At 34.7% G+C, this 25,348-nt stretch overlaps 2 protein-coding genes across 2 annotated transcripts; both read right to left on the bottom strand.

Moving 5' to 3' along the window:
* Nucleotides 1-7,055: 7,055 nt before the first annotated feature.
* LOC146746664 (uncharacterized) lies at nt 7,056-9,823 on the bottom strand. The gene is made up of 2 exons (XM_085498280.1): nt 9,238-9,823; nt 7,056-8,587 (listed from the first exon to the last, which is right to left on the bottom strand). Exons 1-2 carry the CDS (start codon nt 9,821-9,823, stop codon nt 8,379-8,381), a joined length of 795 nt encoding a protein of 264 aa, XP_085354406.1. The 3' UTR covers nt 7,056-8,378.
* A 3,840-nt stretch (nt 9,824-13,663) lies between these two features.
* On the bottom strand, nt 13,664-15,138 carry LOC146746663 (beta-alanyl-bioamine nonribosomal peptide synthetase ebony-like). The gene is made up of 2 exons (XM_085498279.1): nt 13,826-15,138; nt 13,664-13,694 (listed from the first exon to the last, which is right to left on the bottom strand). The coding sequence occupies exons 1-2, from the start codon at nt 15,136-15,138 to the stop codon at nt 13,664-13,666; spliced, it is 1,344 nt and encodes a 447-aa protein (XP_085354405.1).
* Nucleotides 15,139-25,348: the final 10,210 nt, after the last annotated feature.

Raw genomic sequence — 25,348 nt, 5'->3', positions numbered from 1 at the left:
CTATCAACATAAGAACTCAATTTTATGAAACCGACATGCTAAACAGTATTTAGAATCTACTTTAGCATGCTCTGCTGAATGCTTATATATCAGATATCAAAGAAAACTGGTAAATTTCAGATTTGAACTAGCTTACTAATTGCACAATAATACGTATAATTTTATCCATATGTAATATCGAAAGAAATATGATAATCTATCTGTCAATCAGAATTAAAATGGGCAAATGATAAACTAGAAGGCGTATTAAAGCACCCGGGTGACAGTGTTGTTCGGCCTCTGGGATAAGATTAAATTTCACAACTTTGTATTCACCTGATTAACATCGTGCGGTAAGCGTATTAATTCTATATTCGGACATGCAAAAGGTTTGACTGGTATAGCAATAATCGTGGTGTTCTTCTGGTGGAATCAAAAATGCAAATTTGACGAAATATTCCCGACTTTAGAACATTAAAGCGGGAGGATCGTCACCTGTGCACGCACGGGAATTGTGTCCCAAGCGATGATAACAACACACGTAAAGAACGCAAAGGCTCATGGGTAGACGCTTGATTGTAAACAATGACACGCTATGGCCACATGACGCATGCGTAGGTGACGACTCCCCCGCTTTAATTTTCACGCCTTTCTTCCATCTATCTCTCTAACGAAAGTTGATTGCATTTATTCAGCGAGGTGATAACTGAATCTTTTGAGAATCTTGAGAATTTTCAATCCAAAACAAATTCAAATTATATGCTTTTTAATCGAAAACTTAAATGTTCTCAAGGTTCGTGGGAAGCTGAAAATCAAAATTAAACAATTTTTCAGTAATCAGTACACAATTTAAAAATAGTGGCAATAACCCAAAATTTCCAAATTATAATAATAATAATATATATTCCGAGTTCAAATAAAACTGGCTAATGCAAATAACAGAATTTCAAAACAAACAAGTTCAAATTAAATAGGTCATATCTTTTGAGCAAAATTATATATTTTGAAAATGCATTTCTAAGCACAAAGCCACATTACATTAAACAAAAATTGGTTGGACTATTGGTAATTTTGAAAAAAATGAAAGATTCAAGATGGCGTCTAAACATGTGACCAATCAAGATAATTTCAACAGTTTCTGAAAGGTTATTATCAGCTGAAAGGAAGAACGATTCCTCATCAAGCCTACAACATATTTACTGTGTCGCTAGTGAGTATTTTATACTTTTTTTAAAACACAGTTTGATTTGCTTTTTCAACAACTGTTTCGCAATAAGAATAAAATCCAACAAAATTGCTAATTAACAAAACTGAAACAAAATATTTCACTTTCAAGACGCATGGTGTATATAAGTGTACTGACTTAAATTTCGTCATCGTCCTTATTCAGCTTTTAAGGTAGTCGTTTTTTTGCTGGTATTGATTACATTATTTTTAACTTTTGAAATTCTGCCAATCTAAACTTCGCGCACAAACATTTCACGTTTCACCCATTTCTAGTGACCCAAAAAAATATGTTTCCAATAAATCAGACTAATTTGTTTTAAAATTCATTTGTTGAACTACGTGTACGGTTATTCGTATAAGATAGCAATGGGAGAGTGATGGACAGTGACGACGAGCAAGTGAAGTTACCGGTATCAATCTGAGCAGTTGAGTTAACGAACCTTCGTCTGTTTACAGCCAAAAAAGTGGTTCTTGAAAAGCTGCGTACCTGTTCGGTACTGGCCTTCATTAAGTACGATTTTACGGACGACTCATACCGCTGACGGGTTACTTTTTTTGACAGATTAGTACTTGTGTACTATTTGCCAAAATGGTAGCAGTAGTTGTGCAGACGCATTGATTGGTATATATTTTAGACAATCCAGCAGCATTAATAATATTTTTCATTAGTGAAAATCATACTGTGAGCTGGATCAAGGGACAAGAGTTATTGTGAAATAATTCTGTAATTTGTACACAAACCATTTGCATGCATTTCAAAATTCAAATTTCCGTGTCAATATTCAATAACGTAAATTGATACTTTGTTTAAGCTATGTTCTATTCATGCATGTCTCGCCCAGCCAAAGCTTCGACATAGCAGATTTGTAAAGTATACTCTTGATTTTAGTCATCCAGGGTGATTTGTATATACCTTTGTCATACAAGGCTTTCATTAAATTATACATTCTATGAGATATTTTATATGATTTGCTATGAATAATACTACTCCAAAATTGCAGCATTATATTTTCAACAAGCATAGCAAGTTGAACCTTCCCCAGCTCACCATATATCATACAATTTGTGTAATGTGCCATTAGCAAGCTAGTTCAGACCTGAAATTTACCAGTTTTCTAAGCCCTCTAATTTTAAGTCCTAGGTGGTTGCCATAATTGTACGTTGGCCGTTTACTCATACTTCTTGTTTGCACTATATAGCGTATATTATCTTAGTAAAATAGCTAATGAAATACTATTAATCTTTTTCCTTCCCATGACTAACAAATTTAAGAAAAACATGATTCATTTAAACATGCTCACCTTCATTAATCAGCGAGGGGAAAATGCCTTTTCAGTAACAAACCATATGGTAGGACACTATAATTAGATTATAAACTGCCCTGACATAACCCATAATCCCGTCCATGCTTCCTCATTATCTACTCATGTAAATACAGGTTGGCATGTACATTATCATACTTGTTTCATAGAGATACAAATCCGTGTAATGTAATTCCTGTATTCGTTGTTACCTGTTATATACAGGATTATATATAGTATTCTGTATTAAATGTTGCGCGCTCGTTTCATTTTTGCTCAATGCCGTCTTCCAAGTGTTGCGGGAATCGTTTCTCTTAGCAAGTCATCAGCGCTAAAATTGAGATCAAAATTTACTTCAAAATACTTTTCTTCCTCCATATTGTTATTTGCGTATCGACCATATGTCACATAGTTGTATACTACTGTCGTATGCTGCTTTTTTGTGGTCCGAGCCGCTGATCGCGAGCGTTTAATGATCCCTGGCGTATATCGCGTGATATACCAAATTCACGTGGTATCGTTTGACCAATGAGAACGCGTCATTTCAGTATACGGCAATGCACGGCATTATAATGAGTATTATATTTACATTTACCAACTGAGTCATACTTTCTTTACAATAAAGATGAATGAATCACTGAGAGAAAATGCCTTTCCAATAACAACGCGTATGGTAGAACATTTTATGTAGACAATAACTATCAACATATGAACTCAATTGCATGAAACCGACATGCTAAACAGTATTTAGAATCTACTTTAGCATACTCTGCTGAATGATTATATATATGATATCAAAGAAAACTGGTAAATGTCAGGTTTGAACTAGCTTACTAATTGCACAATAATACGTATAATTTTATCCATATGTAATATCGAAAGAAATATGATAATCTATCAATCAGAATTATAATAGGCAAATAATAAACTAGAAGGCGTATTAAAGCACCCGGGTGACAGTGTTGTTCGGCCTCTGGGATAAGATTAAATTACACAACTTTGTATTCACCTGATTAACATCGTGCGGTAGCGTATTAATTCTATATTCGGACATGCAAAAGGTTTGACTGGTATTGCAATAATCGTGGTGTTCTTCTGGTGGAATCAAAAATGCAAATTTGACGAAATATTCCCGACTTTAGAACATTAAAGCGGGAGGATCGTCACCTGTGCACGCACGGGAATTGTATCCCAAGCGATGATAACAAAACACGTAAAGAACGCAAAGGCTCATGGGTAGACGCTTGATTGTAAACAATGACACGCTATGGCCACATGACGCATGCGTAGGTGACGACTCCCCCGCTTTAATTTTCATGCCTTTCTTCCATCTATCTCTCTAACGAAAGTTGATTGCATTGATTCAGCGAGGTGATAACTGAATCTTTTGAGAATCTTGAGAATTTTCAATCCAAAACAAATTCAAATTATGGGCTTTTTAATCGAAAACTTAAATGTTCTCAAGGTACGTGGGAAACTGACAATCAAAATTATACAATTTTTAAGTAATCAGTACGCAATTTAAAAATAGTGGCAATAAACCAAAATTTACAAATTATAATAATAATATATATTCCGAGCTCAAATAAAACTGGCTAATGCAAATAACGGAATTTCAAAAAAAAAACAAGTTCAAATAAAATAGGTAATATTTTTTGAGCAAAATTACATATTTTGAAAATGCATCTCTAAGCACAAAGCCACATTACACTAAACAAAAATTGGTTGGACTTTTGGTAATTTTGAAAAAAATGAAAGATTCAAGATGGCGTCTAAACATGTGACCAATCAAGATAATTTCGACAGTTTCTGAAAGGTTATTATCAGCTGAAAAGAAGAATGATTCCTCATCATGCCTACAACATATTTACTGTGCCGCAAGTGAGTATTTCATACGTTTGCTTTTTCAACAACTGTTTTGCAATAAGAATAAAATCCAACAAAATTTTTAATTAACGTCTTTCCGTGAAACTCGCTTGCTACGATCTGTGAAAAATGATAGATTCCAGGTGGTATTCCAATACATGGTGATGCGGTATCATCAACTGCGGTATTTATTTGTGATCTGGACAGTACATTAACACAGCCGTGCCGACATCGAGTGATGAAAAGTAGAACATTCTCATATATGTTCAGTATATGTTCGTACAAGTCTGGAACAGGGTTCTGAATACTTTCTTGTGATAGGGAATGCCATCACTATCAAAAAAAAGATTCATTACAACGCTTTCATATCCAGGGTGACAGTCATTTTGCATGCTTTCTGCCACAATGAAAAGTTATTACACTGTTTGAAAGTGGAGAATTCTAGGACAAAAAGTGTCCCTCAAAGAATTAAGAAGCAAGCCACAAATATCAATTGATTAATGAAGAAATAAGTTAAAAGCAATTGTATGAGGAGCTGTTAAATCTTGTAAAATTAGGAACTTTATAGCAAACATTTCCATAATTAGATAATTGGTTGTATCATAGTTTAATCTTTTCAAATGTTGGTCCAAATGTATACTCTTTCTTTAAGCAAACATACATATTATTTCAATGTTGTGACTTAACACTCAGTTGCACCACAAAGACAAATTAGTAGACCTTATAGATGTCAGCTTATATTAATTTAATACAAAGATATTCCATATTTGTTTTTAAAGAAATCTTATTACTATCGTAGTTTTCTATTCTGTGGTATCCGTGCTGGGAAGATTCAGCTGTGCCATTTACCTAATCTTTCTTCATTCCTAAGTGCATGTGTCCATATTCGAAAACCCCCTGTTAGTTTTCGACACATCTAATTGCATTTGGTTTCTTGGATATAGTTGCGTAATTCCTGATATATTTAACTTTAATAGCTGCACACCTCGACGCCACTGTATAATCCATTGGCGAAGCTATGAATTCCCAAACAGCTCTCTGGCCACTTTCTTTACATATCCGGGTGCATTGTTAAAGTTGGCGCATGCGTCAGATGGTCATATCATGTCAGTGTTTACAAACAAGCGTCTACCCATGAGCCTTTGCGTTTTTAGCGTGTGTTGCTGTAGTCGCTTGGGACTCAATTCCAGCGCGTGCGCAGGTGTCAACCCTCCCGCTTTAATTATTATCTCCAGGTAATTGTCTTCGTCATTAGTGACCTGCTTCTCATGAGTGTAAATTTGTTGAAAATCTTATCTCTGCAAATCCCACCAGATCATAGGCAGCATTTGACCACAGAGTAAGCACAACGTCTGGCCCATTGATATCTGAACTTTATTGTTGTCATATTTATAATATAGATAAGCAAACATAAAAATCCGGGACATTAGCTCTGGAGTTAACTAAAAAAAAAAAGTTCTAAAATAAATGATTCTAGGTTTGTTAGCAATACACGCACCAACGATGAAGCGGCTGACACTATAATCACATTTAACGGTGAGATATTGTAGAGAATATGTTCCCTATCATAAATTATTATAAACCTAATATGTATGTTACGCCATGCAGTTGAATTAAACCGTTGTGAGCACAGTTGAATGCCAACTTCATTGACTGGCATCTATTCCCATCGAACATAAAACAAAATCTATTTTGAGAACCGCAACGACAAAAAATGTACTCAGTACATCATGGACAATATGTGATATGCATTCGTTTTACAATAATTTTACAATTACAGCAAGTCTTGTGTCATGCCAATATTACATGATCTTCAAGGCGACTAACAATTAAATATTGTGCATCTATATATACAGTGACGATTCGAACGTAGCCCTACGTCGTAGATAATACATGCCATTACTGAATAATGCAATTATATATAATATTATATTAAAATGTAATCAAAGTATATTATCTCTGTACACCTGAGTGAAATTTGTGGTTGCATAAGGCTAGGACAGGACATTGGCTTGTAGCTCGTTTACCGGCAAAGCATATTCATACAAATTCATAACAAATGTTGTCTGGGTTTAACGCCTCGGTACACGGGGTTCCAAGAAGGCAGATTGGTTCCCCTCCCTTGTTTAACAAACAGGTGTTAGTGTTGCATTTTCAGTCAACTCTGGAAGTATTTCCCTACAGGGAACGTGGTTTACTTGAGATCATAGTCATACACATACAAATCGTCCATCTGGAGGTCAAAGGTTACCTCGCAAACCTGCGCCATTTGGACACGATATTTCAAGTAGCGCACCAATTCTTTTTTTCAAGTTGCTGATAGATTGTCAAGTAACGAACCGACTATATATATGGACCATTGTACAATATGAATGCATGTTTTCTACTTGGTAGTATGTGTTTCTTCGCCCTCGGACGAAGAGAATGTATAATCCTCGAGGCTTAAAAGTAATCTACACAGTTCAGAATGAATTTAGAATGTATAGAATATTACGACCCCTAGCAAATGATTTGATACGATAACGTTTGATGAACTATCGCTTTCAGTCAAGTTCCTATGTATAAAAAACATTTTTTCTAAAAAAAAAAACCATAGGGAAAATCCTGCATGGAGCCTGGTTAAAAACTAATTTCACACAATTTTGTGATTAATAAAAAAAATAGAAATAATTCTAAGACCAGTTGTAAAGACCAATAATTAATTTAATACGATACGATACAACATTACAATTAACATTACAGCATTGAACCTGATAAAACACAAGACACAAGAAAAAGTAAATAGCCGATAGATCGCTAATAATATTGGTAGCTGCGAATTGGATTAGTAGTTTAACATTTCAGTCCTCCCAAAGAGGTAGTTCAGCACTTAATTTTCAGTATAAAAGTGGTCATTGTCCAAATATTGTTCAATCGCGCCGATTTACTCATGGTCTTGGTCTTTCGATATGATCACACACTTTGCTGTTAACTTTCGGTTCCACGAAAGTACGCTTCAGAAATGACAACCGGTGTGACTGGGTTTGATAAATTGTAACAAGTCAAGTGATTTACATTTAAAGACTATCTTTATTGACCATTGGTGTTTGGTGATTTCATCAAGGTAATTACGATTTCTTGTATCGTACATGTGGCACTAATTAACACCGTAAATCTCGGGAAATTCCCAGAGCTAGTTTATTAAAATCATAAATATAATTTAGAAGAAGACTACGGAATATTATAAATATAAAGCTCATCAGTTGCATATCACCCACAATACTTGTAAAATATTCCCACAAATGCAATAACCGTCAACAGCAAATCTAACAATACGTAATAACGACCACACGTGAATGTTAGAAGTAAGACTTGTGAATCTCAAATATATTATGAAAACCCTGTAACCACAAAAATACTGATATGTACAATGAATATAATAATGTTAATAGCACACACAAATTATTGATATGTGCTGTTAACCACCTATGAAATAACTCTCAAAACCAAACAAGCCATCTCAAATAAATAGTATATACTTAACCATGAACTGAATATATTATCACACATAATTATATAAATAATTTAAACACGAACATAATAATCTATACTATCAACATCAAAAGCATTAACACTGCGATACATGTACTATATGTGTATTACATGTACTATATGTGTATTACATGTACTATATGTGTATTACATGTACTATTTGTGTATTACATGTACTATATGTGCCGGAAATGTTATAAACCTCAACTACAAATGTCCTGTGGCGTCATAGATGATACATGACTTACTTTACAGCGGCCGTATTTCTCTAAGTCGTAGCTTACAGGAAGTCTCAAGGCAAAACTAAAAATACAAAAGTCATTTAATAAATGGTTGAACATTATACCCCTGTTTATGGAATGAAAATGACAAAAACCATTATATTTTTACAATTATCGACATGATTCAGATTCGTTTTGAATACCACCCTCATATATATATGTGTGTTTTGAAAACAGCACCAGTACTTGACACTTACACATGTTTAATGAGGTATTGAAGCCGACTGTCAGCAGGGTGAATGTTACTGAACTGTTTGCAACCATCATATTCATAATCACGTAAGAAACCGGATGCACCAATTTCGATATGACCAATGGAGAGTGCCACAGCACAAGTTAAATCATGCGAGTAAATTCCACAAACACCAGAGTACCCATGACACCTTGCACGTCGAATTTTTTCTGCAAAAGATAAACCATTTATATATGTATTTAATGATTTTCTGAATAACAATTACAGTGTTGACAACGTCTATTCTACGACTGGTTCCTAATTGCCACTGCTTCGAATTCATTCATATAATATGCTCCTTAGTCAAAGTCCATACAGTCTGGTTAAGCGTATGTCTACACACGAGTCAATTATTTGCCGCGATATAATTGCTGTCAAATTGATTGCTGGCAACATTTCTCATGCAAAGAAGAGAAGTAGTAGACAGGAGTTGGTAATCACTGTCATATTTTAATATTTTAATTGGCTGAACAATAATCCCGTGTTTGCATTGTCTCTCACTTGTGCACTTTGATAGCATGGAGTATAGCATAGATTTAACATCTATTGAAAATAAAGTGAAAAATCACACGTTCCAAATGTTCACCCCTTATTCTAACAATTTAATTAGTTTTACAAGCAATGTAACGCCACTGTCCTATTAATAGCGCAAAAATTAAAAATATACATCATAATCAATGGAGATTGTTCGTCCCAAAAAAATCCAATTCTGAGATCGCATCGATAGTGAACAAACACATGTTCAACTTGTCCTTAAGCACAGTGTTATGTTCAATTCAGTTATTCAAAACTACATTCTGGAGTATCGGGGATATCCTACCTTTTTCGATAAGTGTCTGAATAGGTGCAACCATTTCAATATCTACTTCATCACTTATAGCCGATATACTATCAAGTAACCACTGATTTGCTGCATTCACTCCTATCAAACTTTTCATTTCGTCAGTTGCTGTATCTATTACGTTAAAGAGCGCTTGTATGGGCTTACAATCATCCTCTTTGTCAATCTGAAAGCTACTACTGCTCATAAGATCTTCATTTTGGGAAAATGCCACTATGTGTCCATCACTTTTCCGACACACCAGAAATGATAGCTTTTTAGAATGCGAAAATGAATGTTTAAAATAGTTTTTATACGAATTAATGACTTTATGACGATATGCATTCAATGAAGCAGTGAGTGGGTTCGTATCTGTAAAACGAATAGCAGATATTAAGCAGGCATCATTGATTCGATCATCAGTGACATCATTAATAGATAATATGTCATAATCTTCACATAAATAATTATTGATATCATCATTCCAGTCCATCTTCTGTTTTTCTGGGCAAATAATATCTTTCAAACATTTGGCTGTGAAGAAGTCCAATATTTCCACATTTAAACCACTTGCTCGAAAATTCATAACAGCTTCTATGGCATTTACTGAAAAAAGAAAACAGTCGAGGTTACAGCAGGCGCATTTCCAAAAACATCAGATTCAAATTAGCAGCTGGGGAAATGTGTCTATCCAATGCACGCAGACACTCATCCTGTTACGTCGCATTGTACTGTCTCAAAAACAAATTAAGTATTTAGTTTGCATATAATAACAATATGTGGCTTGATTATTCTGTAAAGGTTATAATGTGACCTTTTTCATACTACATATATCGTGTGTTTCATGTAGGTAAATTTTGTTCATTATTCAACTGAATATTGATGTTGGTTTTCCAAATGTTACTTTTTGCAATTGTTATCATTTGAATAACTGAATTAGTATTTAATTGAGAACATTAGGATTCCCCTTATCGTGAGATTTATATCTACAATTTGATATATGATACTGGTTAATTGCATTCATGTCCGGGTTACAAAGACCAGCTTATTGTATTACTGGCTCAAGTATTAATAATATTTGACGGTTATCAAACTGGGTTTCTTTGAAATTAATGGGGAAAATCGAGATATGTTAGCCTTGCATTGGAATACAACACTCAAATAAACCAAACGCATTCTCCGAGATGTTAATATCTAAATGTAACTTTTATTTTAAAACGATACCTATCTCCTAAATTTCACCCTTGGAAATAATTTTTACCCATTTCCTGGAATATGTGGGGGGAAATTTCATTTTTAAATGTAATTTTTCAGTTGACTTACTCAATTATTCTATTACACTTTACTAAAACAGTGGTGTGAAGTTGGGCCTAATAAAAACATCTCGAATGAATATGAAATCATATGGAATAACGTAAATATGCTCATTCATTATAAAAGTATCTTTTACTGAGCGGTTCTAATGAAGGAATAATTTATATTGCAGATATATTTGACGCAAATGGGAAAATTAAAAATTGGGCTAATCTCCAAGCACTGGGGCTCAATTATGTTCAGTTACTTCAGTGGTATGGCATTATCTCTGCACTGCCATTAGACTGGAGGAATAGCCGTGTAATTTGTGTACGGCCAGAGCCTCCTATTAGTCTAGTCACCGGTGAACAAATAATTGTACTTGAAAATACCACCCAAAAGCAATTACGTAAACTGTTCACCTCCCATGTTTTTACAACACCCAAAAGTCAACTCTTTCTTAATATTTTGTGTAGTCTGGATAACAAGGATTCGGAATTTCATTATTCCATGCCTTTTGTGGTAACTCTATGCAGCAATCTACGTGAGTTTCAGTGGAAATTAAACCACAATATCCTGTACACAAATGAAATGTTATTCCATATGAATTCACCATTAGTATCTTCAGATGTATGCTTATTTTATCATAGTAACACCGAGAACCCAGTGCATCTTTTTGTTGAATGCGAGTCTATTAAAGTCCTCTGGACATAAATTTTTAATCTATGGGGAACAAAACTAGGATGCCCAAGAACATTGTCAGCAATGTACTTCTCCCCTCTACTAAACCATATAATTATAATTGTTAAAAGAAATATCTATACGTGATAATTAAAAAAGAAACTACCATGCTTTAATCTCATAAAATCTGATATACGTTACACGCAAAAGATAGAGTTAGAAATTTCAAAAAGAAGACATACAATGTCCATTTTCCTGGACAATTGGGGAGACTTTAATTGTTAATGGGTATTCAGTGTATATTTTGTATGGGTTATAATAGGAAATGCCTACATTTACCACACCCATGAAGTGTGTCAGGTTTGTGGCATCCAAATATGTCATTTACTAGGAATACACCAAACACTACGCATCCTTTGAGTGGTTATTCTTGACCACTCAGAAAGGTTCACACAGCCGTTTCGATGCCCAAAAGCAGTTCATTAGAAATGTGTAAGACACCACCCATTAAATCTCTCAACAACCATTAAACGATACGATGTTCTACAGTATGGCAGATCCAAAGTTGACTTTGTCATTGTGTTTGGGTTATATAAGGCTTCAAGGAATATGCCCTTGTGCATTAGCTGAGGGCTACAGTGAAATAATTATTTCCACTGAAAACTTGGCTGTCAATACAACCATAAACATCACACCAATGTCACCCTCACATGATACAGAGGAGACGGGACTGGTCAAATCTCTAGGCTCTGGCAAAAAAACACTTACTCAGGATACAAAGGAGAAGCTAGTAGGCGCTGGCAAAGTCACAGGAAAATATAAAAATATGGAAAATGCCCTCATTTGGATGGGGTTGTATTTGACTTACTGGCGCTTTGGATGTTTTGTTAGCCCACTTGTCGGAACAGAGCATATAGGAAGAAGCCTCCAACATTAGGTTCATGTGTTTTTGGCGAGCCAACCTGCTGTTTTTGATCGAATTCACAAGCAATGCCAGCAACAACAACCACAGCCTCTCTATCCCCTATGTATCCTGTACCAATGCAAGATCAACAGAGAAGAAGGTGAAAAATTGTGGAACATTAACCTTAATGTCTGTGAGTATCCTCAAATCACGAGTCACTCTGATTCATATATTCACAAAGAATGTGAGCTCCAGCGTTCAAACTACTATATACCATTTTGCAGATCAAAAAGAACGTGCGATTGATATCATTCATTGGAATTAATGTGACATGTATTGTGGTCTACGAGGTTTCGAAAAGATAGTGAATTCCATTAGTTGATTCTTCTGGTCATGAGAACATCTATTTGGGGCCTAATCTCTCTGCTTAAATGCCATGGAAAAGAAGCTTACAAGTCGTTTCTACAGCCCTTGAGGTGAATAGAAGAGTATTGCGCCCATCACGACCATCACTACAATGGCACATTCCAGACGATGTGCCATCAACATGACTTTTCCAAGCCAACCACCAACAGACTCTACCTAAATGCCAACAACCTGTATCGGTGTGCAACAAGCCGCCCACTGTACCCTGGTTTATTTCAAGAGGAGAAGATGTGGGGTCTTCCCACATGCATTCAACCTTCCAGCTAATTGACCAGAGGGTTATAACTTTGAAGTTTTTGAATATGAATGTGTACGTCAAGCAAAACGTATGAAACAAATAAAGTATATATGAAATTTGTAATTTTAGGGACGGCCAATAAACATAGGTATTTAAATTCATGCAATTGCAAGGAAGTAAGCTCATGTAAGGCCAACTTGTGTTCTGCTGATGAATTATCATCCAGATTTATAATTTGTAAACCATTATCAAGTCTGATTGAATACATACCTGAATTACCGCCAAGATGAAAATAATTATGTTCCAGAGAAACATCTTCTTCTGTCAAATTCAGCACTCGAGCAACTGTAGATCGAATGATCAATGCCTTATATGAATAATCATTTGTATCTGTCTTCTCTTTCACACAAGTCACCCTTTCTTTACCGAGGCCAGCTTTGTCTATTTTACCTGCATATCAATATTGTTGAATGACATTGTTAATTTGAAGTTACACCTTTTGCATCTAATGTGTGGCATAAGTCACGCTTATTAACAATATATATATATATATATTTATACAAAATATATGAAAGAGAATTAACAAAACAATACAACAACAGTAAACCACCGCTGGAAGTTGTTTTGCCACTCTAGGCCATTCACATTGCCGAATATTGGTATTATGAGAATAAATTTCAAAATGATATAGTATGCACATTCTGTCAAAAACTATTCTGTATAATAATTACTCACCGTTTGGTAACAATGGGAATGTGTTGACTGGAACAACAGTAGGAATCATGGACGAAGGCAATGTCAACTTTAACTGTTGATACACTGATTCTGGCTTCCATTGTTCGTCACCATCCACAGGTTTGCAATATGCCACCAATGACTTTTCTTCAGCGTGGAAACACACCACTACTTGTTCCACTTCATTCACACCAGAAAATGCCATTTCTATTTCAGTTATATCTAATCTTATTCCATGGAAGTTAATCACACTATCTTTTCGACATTCGTACAACAGCTGTAGTTGCCCAGTTGTTTCATTATGTACCAACCTCATTAAATCCCCAGAGTTACACAAAACCCGGTGGTCAATATCAGCCTCAAACGGATTGATTATGAATTTCACACAAGCCTTATCAGAATTGCGCACCATGGTTTGGTCGCTATCTGCTTGTAATTGATTGGTTATACCTTCATCCAATGAATTACCTGAGTTCAGATAGCCACATGAAACACCAGGGCCGCTGATGAAAGCCATACCAACACTCCCAATATCGACGGGTTTCAAGTTGCAGTCCAACAAATATATGTTGCTGTTGTAAGTTGGGATACCACAACTTATTTTTTTGCTGGTAGTTTTCCTGAAGTCACTTTCAGTGATAGTTATACATGTGACATCGCTGAACTCAGTTGTACCATAAATGTTAGAGAGGTTGTGCTTTGGAAGTAGTGAAAAAAATTCAGAAGCAAGAGTTTTATTCAGTTCTTCCCCTGTGACAGCGAATGTGTGAACTGATTTTAGAATCAGCTGACTTTCGTGGAGAGACCTCGCTCGTAATACAGTCAGCATGGTTTGCAGTAGAGTTGGAACTAAAATAACCCATGTCACTCTATGTATAGCCAGAAACTGGATAAACAGTTCTGGATTGTTTACTGTGCCTACTTCTGCGACAATAAGTGGCAGTCCTTTCAGTAAGAAGCCAAATATCTCTGTTGTTGAGTCTACAAAATTTAGTGATGATTTCCAACATCCAACTTCAGTTTGACTAAAATTGGCCGCATCCCAAAGTGCCCTACTTCGAATTAATATACTTCTGTGAGTCTTTTTGACACCCTTTGGAACCCCAGTGGAGCCAGAAGTATATAATACACATGCGGCTGCATCAGTCGTGGAAGATTGGTCTGTTTCGTGGAGGTCATCATTGGTAAATTTAACCATTTTCTTCTGTAGATCAGCTAATAAAAAGCATGCCTGGATTGTGTTCTGCGTTGATGTTTGTAGGTGTTCTAACACATTCAGGTCTGATTGAGATATTACACATACTGGACGTGCATCGCCAATAATGTGTCTGAGACGTACTATAGGATACATTGGGTCCAATGGAAGATATGCAACTCCTAATTTGAGAAGAGCAAATATCAATATGATTACATCATCACTCGGATTCAAATGTATTCCAATGATTGATGAAGTATCAAGTTTGAATGTCTTCATCTCATTCCTAATTACACGTGCCATTGCATTAGATTTCTTATTTAGCTGAGAGAAAGTCAATTTACTACTTCTGTATATTACTGCTGTCTTGTCTGCATCTTCCATTCTTGCTTTATATTCGAGGACACCGTGGAGTGTCGATGATGGCATTCCATAAGGAAAAGGTAATTTTGGTCCCCTCAGAATACTTGCATTTTCGTTTCTTTCATATGTGCTCAGAGACATTGTTGACGATAAAACTGTAACAAATAAATGAAAAAGGGAAACCACTTATTCCTACGATGACTATGATATATTTGTGTTGTAATTGGCATATCATTCATTCATTTTCCACTCCCTGCGAGATCTCGCGTATTGCATAAAAAGCGCAGACCGAGCGTCTGCCACAAAAATGTTGAACCTGAATTACTTTTATTTATAACTTTATCACAGTCGGTTAGCGTACAAGTGAGTATCAAGAAAATGCGATTAATTTATGAATACTCATTATTTTGAATACTGCTTGAAATTATCAGTTTCCTACGAATCGGGAAGGGGGTACAAAACCCTCACAGCAGCAGATCCATTGGGATAACATTAAGCCAACCGGTAACCCAATTTTGTCATTATTGTGTGAAAAACAATTCTTGCATACCTTATTGCACGAAGAACATAGAAAACTTTCGTCTAAATGTAGGACAAGTGACGTCATTCTTATTGATCACTGTCAAATTGAAGTATGCCATCGAGATACTCTTACTTTATCAAACTTGAGCTTCAATTGTTTATGGCATAACATTAATCATGAAAATATCCAAAAAAATTGTTGTTTTTTTCAAATCCCACGCGATTTTTTTACGCCTCTTGTTTTACCTATTTGTAAGTTAGATTTTACGCATAATAAGCGATCTCGCAGTGAAGAGAAAATATTTTATTTAGTTGTCAGATTTTACTGAAATGTGTGAAGTCTGCTGACATAATTACGTCACAATTGTCTGAAAAATTGTTTGCCCATGTAGTTGTTTGAGCCTAAATATATTGATAATGATTTTCTTTAATCATACTACCCTTTTTTGCATGTTTTTTGTGACGTCAGTGAACACATTCATTGGTGGTTCAGTATTCAAACAGGAAACATCTTCACGGTGGATGTGAGCATATTTTTACTAAAAATGTAAGATGCTGTTTACAACAGTTATCATCGATGACCGGACGCAAGTATATGATATCGTTGTGACAATGAGTAACAAATCGGTATACTATTTATGAGACGACGCTTTGTTGTAAGCCTTCAATCAATGACTTTTCAATGACCCTTGTAACCAGTGCCAACGGATCTCCTTGATGTCACGATTGAAATATTTCTATCACAGTTTCGGGTTGTGGCATGGAGCAGCTTCACCTGATACACCAGTGAAAAGGAGGTGACCAAACACACATGGTTTTGTGTCTTTTCCAAACTGATTAAATTAATAATGGAATAATTGCGCAATACGTACAATACATAAGAAAGCATAGAATTAGTAATTAGCCAAACATTTAGTTCTGAATACACGAATACGTGGCAACAGAATGGTATACTGTGTTATGCTTCCCACCATCCAAATGCATAAACCCGTGCAACAATTTTTTTAGCCGACAAGGCCGAATCAAAAAACGTGACACGGGGTTTGCTGTAATGTAGGACGGAAACACAATATTTTAGTCAGTCGCACATTCGCTGTCAATACACACAATAAACACTATGTAGCTAGATTCATTGAATAATCTATGGTTGCCAAGGAAAACTGTTTGACTATGAAAATCAGCGAAGCACTCACTGAATCCAGTACTCCCTGCGTGTCCACTATGGCGGTGAATTCAAAATCTGGTAAAATACACATATTTAACACAACTGTGTCACAAATCAACACTCCAATAATCGATGCTAATCCTACACACGAATTGGTGACGTCACAAAATACATGACTTTCAATCGGGGTCGTTCGCTCAGCATATACGAATTGATATATACGAATTTAAATGTAGATACTCAATACTTTGCCAATAATATGGAACAAATCACATGAAAATATGATAATACGTGAATAAATCCTAGCATGTTAAACAGGGTGATCCTATTGTGGGGTTACGCGAGGGTTCACTTCGTTTTAACAGCCGTGTGGTTGAAATGAGGTCATGACGTGACACATCATTCAACACTCACAAAATCGCAAAACAAGTAATACACGAAAACGGGGAAATGGCAGACGGAGGAGCGAAAAAAACACCTAATACAAGCGCCGAGGGTTCGAATGACAAAAGATAAACACTAACCGGAAGCAAAACAATCAATTCGGCATTTTCATTCAACATATTTTCAGTTATTAATTGTCGTGGCGAAATTAAATCATGTGCGTGGTGCACAAGCGTGCCATTGAGGTAAAACAATATTAGCTTGAAAAGGCAGTGCGTTCAAAACCTGCTCTGAGCTACCGTGAAAAACGAAAAAGCAAAATATACTAAAAAATCTGAAACCACAAAAAGGTAAACAACCAATAGAACGAAGGAATAATACATGTCACCATGAAAAACTAAACGATTAATGAATTATAGCGACGAGTGCGCAATCAGAGTCCAGATCGATCGTTACAGGAAAACCCGAGTCAACTTGTAATGGTGAAAATTAATTGAACGAGAATTGTACTTACATTGGCTATTCAAACGTCTTTATGGTGGATGTGAGCATTTTTATTTTATATTATAAGTATGCTGTTTATAGAAATTATAATTATAGTCAGGGTGCCAGTATCTGATATCACTGTGCAATGGGTAACAAGTCGGCATAATATGAACGAGACAACGCGTATTGTCATTGATGTAAACTCTCGCTAAGTGACCTTCCAATGACCCTTGTAACCAATAACAAAGGTTCTCTCTGAAGTCACGATTAAAGCACTCGAAGCAGACAAATTCATATTGCAGATTTTAGTTGTGGCAGGGGACAGCTTTACGTTGTCTGCCAGTACAAGGGAGGTATGTGACCAAACACACATGGATTTGTTTCTCACCAAATTTGAAATACATGAAATGAATACCACCCAGCCTGAAAAACGGAAAAATTCACACTTGTCTCAATAAATTCCAAATATAAAATACTAAATGTCCAATGTACTTTCACCTATCAGTAACAAGGCATTCCGAACATGCAGCTCACTATAAAGTAAGCAAGCATAGAACAATCACTTGTCTTTTAACAAATAAACAGGTCGTAAAGAATCACTAGACACTTAAAAGGGCCTACATATAGTGTTACCCAGAACTATAAATTTTCAGTTTTAAATACACGAATATGTTGCAAATGATGTAGCTCTTTAATTGTTCACAACATCTAAATGCAAAACCCCGTGCAACAATTGATTTAGCCCACGTGACCAAAACAGAAAACGTGAAACGCGGTTTGCTGTAATGCAGGACGGAAAAAACAATATTTTAGTCAGTCGGACATTCGCTGAAAATCACAACACACACAATAAACACTATGTAGCTAGAGTCATTGAATAATCTACGGTTGTCAAAGAAAACTGTTTGACTATAAAAACAGCGAGTCACTCACTGAATCAGGTATCCCCGTGTGTCAAAATCTAGTAAGTCACGACAAAAATCAACATTCCAATAAACACCTCGTTTTAGGGTGTATTTAAAAATTTCAACTGTGACTTGTTTTGTTCATCGATTCTGTAGCTCTGAATTGTTTAACCAGACCTTTATTTACCTATTGATTTTCATGTAAAATTTTGAATACTTTTCTCTGGCCAGAGATTAGATTAGTTTCAATAGAACTATATTTCTGTTCCACACCAGACATTGTATCTTTTTATCTGGTGAAATAAATAAATAATAATAATAATACTAATACTAATAATAATAATAATAATACTAATAATAATAATTATTATTATTATTATTATTATTATTATTATTATTTGTGCTTAAGTATCTAATGTGCGCGCGTGCTCCTGCATTGTGTTTATGCTTTTATCATTTGGAAATACATACAGAAATTGTATTTGACGTAAGTCGCCGTTTATAACAGCGCTAAGCAGATAGTATTCACTGATGTATTTTTTCCACGAAACGGCCGCTATATCTTAGCAACGACGTTCGATCGCGGCAATTTATTTTTGTAGGGTAAGCTCAACGCGTGTGACGTCATTAGCTACAGTTCATTGACTCTGATCTAAAAATAGTGCGCGGCCAATGACCTAATGTGTGGTGTTTTTTCTTCATTTTAAAGATTAGGGTGGGAGTTTCTTTAAACAGAAGAACGAAGAATATATATGTTATGATTAATCAGTATGAACGATGACTGCATGTAAATGCATTAAACAGTATGAACGATGACTGCATGTAAATGCATTAAACAGTATGAACGATGACTGCATGTAAATACATTAAACAGTATGAACGATGACTGCATGTAAATACATTAAACAGTATGAACGATGACTGCATGTAAATACATTAAACAGTATGAACGATGACTGCATGTAAATACACTAAACAGTATGAACGATGACTGCATATAAATGCATTAAACAGTATGAACGAAGATTGCATGTAAATACATTAAACAGCATGAACGATGATTGCATGTAAATACATTAAACAGTATGAACGATGACTGCATGTAAATACATTAAACAGTATGAACGATGACTGCATGTAAATACATTAAACAGTATGAACGATGACTGCATGTAAATGCATTAAACAGTATGAACGATGACTGCATGTAAATACATTAAACAGTATGAACGATGACTGCATGTAAATACATTAAACAGTATGAACGATGACTGCATGTAAATGCATTAAACAGTATGAACGATGACTGCATGTAAATGTATTAAACAGTATGAACGATGACTGCATGTAAATACATTAAACAGTATGAACGATGACTGCATGTAAATACATTAAACAGTATGAACGATGACTGCATATAAATGCATTAAACAGTATGAACGATGACTGCATGTAAATGCATTAAACAGTATGAACGATGACTGCATGTAAATACATTAAACAGTATGAACGATGACTGCATGTAAATGTATTAAACAGTATGAACGATGACTGCATGTAAATACATTAAACAGTATGAACGATGACTGCATGTAAATACATTAAACAGTATGAACGATGACTGCATGTAAATGTATTAAACAGTATGAACGATGACTGCATGTAAATACATTAAACAGTATGAACGATGACTGCATGTAAATGCATTAAACAGTATGAACGATGACTGCATGTAAATACATTAAACAGTATGAACGATGACTGCATGTAAATACATTAAACAGTATGAACGATGACTGCATGTAAATGTATTAAACAGTATGAACGATGACTGCATGTACATACATTAAACAGTATGAACGATGACTGCATGTAAATGCATTAAACAGTATGAACGATGACTGCATGTAAATACATTAAACAGTATGAACGATGACTGCATGTAAATACATTAAACAGTATGAACGATGACTGCATGTAAATACATTAAACAGTATGAACGATGACTGCATGTAAATACATTAAACAGTATGAACGATGACTGCATGTAAATACATTAAACAGTATGAACGATGACTGCATGTAAATACATTAAACAGTATGAACGATGACTGCATGTAAATACATTAAACAGTATGAACGATGACTGCATGTAAATACATTAAACAGTATGAACGATGACTGCATGTAAATACATTAAACAGTATGAACGATGACTGCATATAAATACATTAAACAGTATGAACGATGACTGCATATCAATGCATTAAACAGTATGAACGATGACTGCATGTAAATGCATTAAACAGTATGAACGATGACTGCATGTAAATGCATTAAACAGTATGAACGATGACTGCATGTAAATGCATTAAACAGTATGAACGATGACTGCATGTAAATGCATTAAACAGTATGAACGATGACTGCATGTAAATACATTAAACAGTATGAACGATGACTGCATATCAATGCATTAAACAGTATGAACGATGACTGCATGTAAATGCATTAAACAGTATGAACGATGACTGCATGTAAATGCATTAAACAGTATGAACGATGACTGCATGTAAATACATTAAACAGTATGAACGATGACTGCATATCAATGCATTAAACAGTATGAACGATGACTGCATGTAAATACATTAAACAGTATGAACGATGACTGCATATAAATGCATTAAACAGTATGAACGATGACTGCATATAAATGCATTAAACAGTATGAACGATGACTGCATATCAATGCATTAAACAGTATGAACGATGACTGCATGTAAATACATTAAACAGTATGAACGATGACTGCATATAAATGCATTAAACAGTATGAACGATGACTGCATATCAATGCATTAAACAGTATGAACGATGACTGCATATAAATACATTAAACAGTATGAACGATGACTGCATATAAATACATTAAACAGTATGAACGATGACTGCATATCAATGCATTAAACAGTATGAACGATGACTGCATATAAATGCATTAAACAGTATGAACGATGACTGCATATAAATGCATTAAACAGTATGAACGATGACTGCATGTAAATGCATTAAACAGTATGAACGATGACTGCATGTAAATACATTAAACAGTATGAACGATGACTGCATATCAATGCATTAAACAGTATGAACGATGACTGCATGTAAATACATTAAACAGTATGAACGATGACTGCATGTAAATACATTAAACAGTATGAACGATGACTGCATGTAAATACATTAAACAGTATGAACGATGACTGCATGTAAATACATTAAACAGTATGAACGATGACTGCATATAAATACATTAAACAGTATGAACGATGACTGCATATCAATGCATTAAACAGTATGAACGATGACTGCATGTAAATGCATTAAACAGTATGAACGATGACTGCATGTAAATACATTAAACAGTATGAACGATGACTGCATATAAATACATTAAACAGTATGAACGATGACTGCATGTAAATGCATTAAACAGTATGAACGATGACTGCATGTAAATGCATTAAACAGTATGAACGATGACTGCATGTAAATACATTAAACAGTATGAACGATGACTGCATATAAATACATTAAACAGTATGAACGATGACTGCATATCAATGCATTAAACAGTATGAACGATGACTGCATATAAATGCATTAAACAGTATGAACGATGACTGCATGTAAATGCATTAAACAGTATGAACGATGACTGCATATCAATACATTAAACAGTATGAACGATGACTGCATATCAATGCATTAAACAGTATGAACGATGACTGCATATAAATGCATTAAACAGTATGAACGATGACTGCATATCAATGCATTAAACAGTATGAACGATGACTGCATGTAAATACATTAAACAGTATGAACGATGACTGCATATCAATGCATTAAACAGTATGAACGATGACTGCATGTAAATACATTAAACAGTATGAACGATGACTGCATATCAATGCATTAAACAGTATGAACGATGACTGCATGTAAATACATTAAACAGTATGAACGATGACTGCATGTAAATACATTAAACAGTATGAACGATGACTGCATGTAAATACATTAAACAGTATGAACGATGACTGCATATAAATACATTAAACAGTATGAACGATGACTGCATATCAATGCATTAAACAGTATGAACGATGACTGCATGTAAATACATTAAACAGTATGAACGATGACTGCATGTAAATGCATTAAACAGTATGAACGATGACTGCATGTAAATGCATTAAACAGTATGAACGATGATTGCATATCAATGCATTAAACAGTATGAACGATGACTGCATGTAAATACATTAAACAGTATGAACGATGACTGCATGTAAATACATTAAACAGTATGAACGATGACTGCATATCAATGCATTAAACAGTATGAACGATGACTGCATGTAAATACATTAAACAGTATGAACGATGACTGCATGTAAATACATTAAACAGTATGAACGATGACTGCATGTAAATACATTAAACAGTATGAACGATGACTGCATGTAAATACATTAAACAGTATGAACGATGACTGCATATAAATACATTAAACAGTATGAACGATGACTGCATATCAATGCATTAAACAGTATGAACGATGACTGCATGTAAATGCATTAAACAGTATGAACGATGACTGCATGTAAATACATTAAACAGTATGAACGATGACTGCATATAAATACATTAAACAGTATGAACGATGACTGCATGTAAATGCATTAAACAGTATGAACGATGACTGCATGTAAATGCATTAAACAGTATGAACGATGACTGCATGTAAATACATTAAACAGTATGAACGATGACTGCATATAAATACATTAAACAGTATGAACGATGACTGCATATCAATGCATTAAACAGTATGAACGATGACTGCATATAAATGCATTAAACAGTATGAACGATGACTGCATGTAAATGCATTAAACAGTATGAACGATGACTGCATATCAATACATTAAACAGTATGAACGATGACTGCATATCAATGCATTAAACAGTATGAACGATGACTGCATATAAATGCATTAAACAGTATGAACGATGACTGCATATCAATGCATTAAACAGTATGAACGATGACTGCATGTAAATACATTAAACAGTATGAACGACGACTGCATATCAATGCATTAAACAGTATGAACGATGACTGCATGTAAATACATTAAACAGTATGAACGATGACTGCATATCAATGCATTAAACAGTATGAACGATGACTGCATGTAAATACATTAAACAGTATGAACGATGACTGCATGTAAATACATTAAACAGTATGAACGATGACTGCATGTAAATACATTAAACAGTATGAACGATGACTGCATATAAATACATTAAACAGTATGAACGATGACTGCATATCAATGCATTAAACAGTATGAACGATGACTGCATGTAAATACATTAAACAGTATGAACGATGACTGCATGTAAATGCATTAAACAGTATGAACGATGACTGCATGTAAATGCATTAAACAGTATGAACGATGACTGCATGTAAATACATTAAACAGTATGAACGATGACTGCATATAAATACATTAAACAGTATGAACGATGACTGCATATCAATGCATTAAACAGTATGAACGATGACTGCATATAAATGCATTAAACAGTATGAACGATGACTGCATGTAAATGCATTAAACAGTATGAACGATGACTGCATATCAATACATTAAACAGTATGAACGATGACTGCATATCAATGCATTAAACAGTATGAACGATGACTGCATATAAATGCATTAAACAGTATGAACGATGACTGCATATCAATGCATTAAACAGTATGAACGATGACTGCATGTAAATACATTAAACAGTATGAACGATGACTGCATATCAATGCATTAAACAGTATGAACGATGACTGCATGTAAATACATTAAACAGTATGAACGATGACTGCATATCAATGCATTAAACAGTATGAACGATGACTGCATGTAAATACATTAAACAGTATGAACGATGACTGCATGTAAATACATTAAACAGTATGAACGATGACTGCATGTAAATACATTAAACAGTATGAACGATGACTGCATATAAATACATTAAACAGTATGAACGATGACTGCATATCAATGCATTAAACAGTATGAACGATGACTGCATGTAAATACATTAAACAGTATGAACGATGACTGCATGTAAATGCATTAAACAGTATGAACGATGACTGCATGTAAATGCATTAAACAGTATGAACGATGATTGCATATCAATGCATTAAACAGTATGAACGATGACTGCATGTAAATACATTAAACAGTATGAACGATGACTGCATGTAAATACATTAAACAGTATGAACGATGACTGCATATCAATGCATTAAACAGTATGAACGATGACTGCATGTAAATACATTAAACAGTATGAACGATGACTGCATGTAAATACATTAAACAGTATGAACGATGACTGCATGTAAATACATTAAACAGTATGAACGATGACTGCATATAAATACATTAAACAGTATGAACGATGACTGCATATCAATGCATTAAACAGTATGAACGATGACTGCATGTAAATGCATTAAACAGTATGAACGATGACTGCATGTAAATGCATTAAACAGTATGAACGATGACTGCATGTAAATGCATTAAACAGTATGAACGATGACTGCATGTAAATGCATTAAACAGTATGAACGATGACTGCATGTAAATACATTAAACAGTATGAACGATGACTGCATATCAATGCATTAAACAGTATGAACGATGACTGCATGTAAATG

Source organism: Saccoglossus kowalevskii, chromosome 4, assembly GCF_978046115.1.
Source record: "Saccoglossus kowalevskii chromosome 4, keSacKowa6.1, whole genome shotgun sequence".
Lineage (NCBI taxonomy): Eukaryota > Metazoa > Hemichordata > Enteropneusta > Harrimaniidae > Saccoglossus > Saccoglossus kowalevskii.
The sequence above is the reverse complement of the archived record's forward strand: the minus strand, read 5'-3'. Positions and strand labels throughout refer to the sequence as shown.

Bases quoted from the DNA above. Each gene is read 5' to 3' on its own strand.
- LOC146746664 (XM_085498280.1), bottom strand. From the start codon at position 9,823: ATGAATTTTCGAGCAAGTGGTTTAAATGTGGAAATATTGGACTTCTTC. The intron at 8,588-9,237 runs GTAGGATATCCC...TATCTTTTGCAG, and splicing joins TCAGACACTTATCGAAAAAG to AAAAAATTCGACGTGCAAGG.
- LOC146746663 (XM_085498279.1), bottom strand. From the start codon at position 15,138: ATGCCATCATCGACACTCCACGGTGTCCTCGAATATAAAGCAAGAATG. The intron at 13,695-13,825 runs GTTGGTACATAA...GTGTGAATGAAG, and splicing joins AACTCTGGGGATTTAATGAG to TGGAACAAGTAGTGGTGTGT.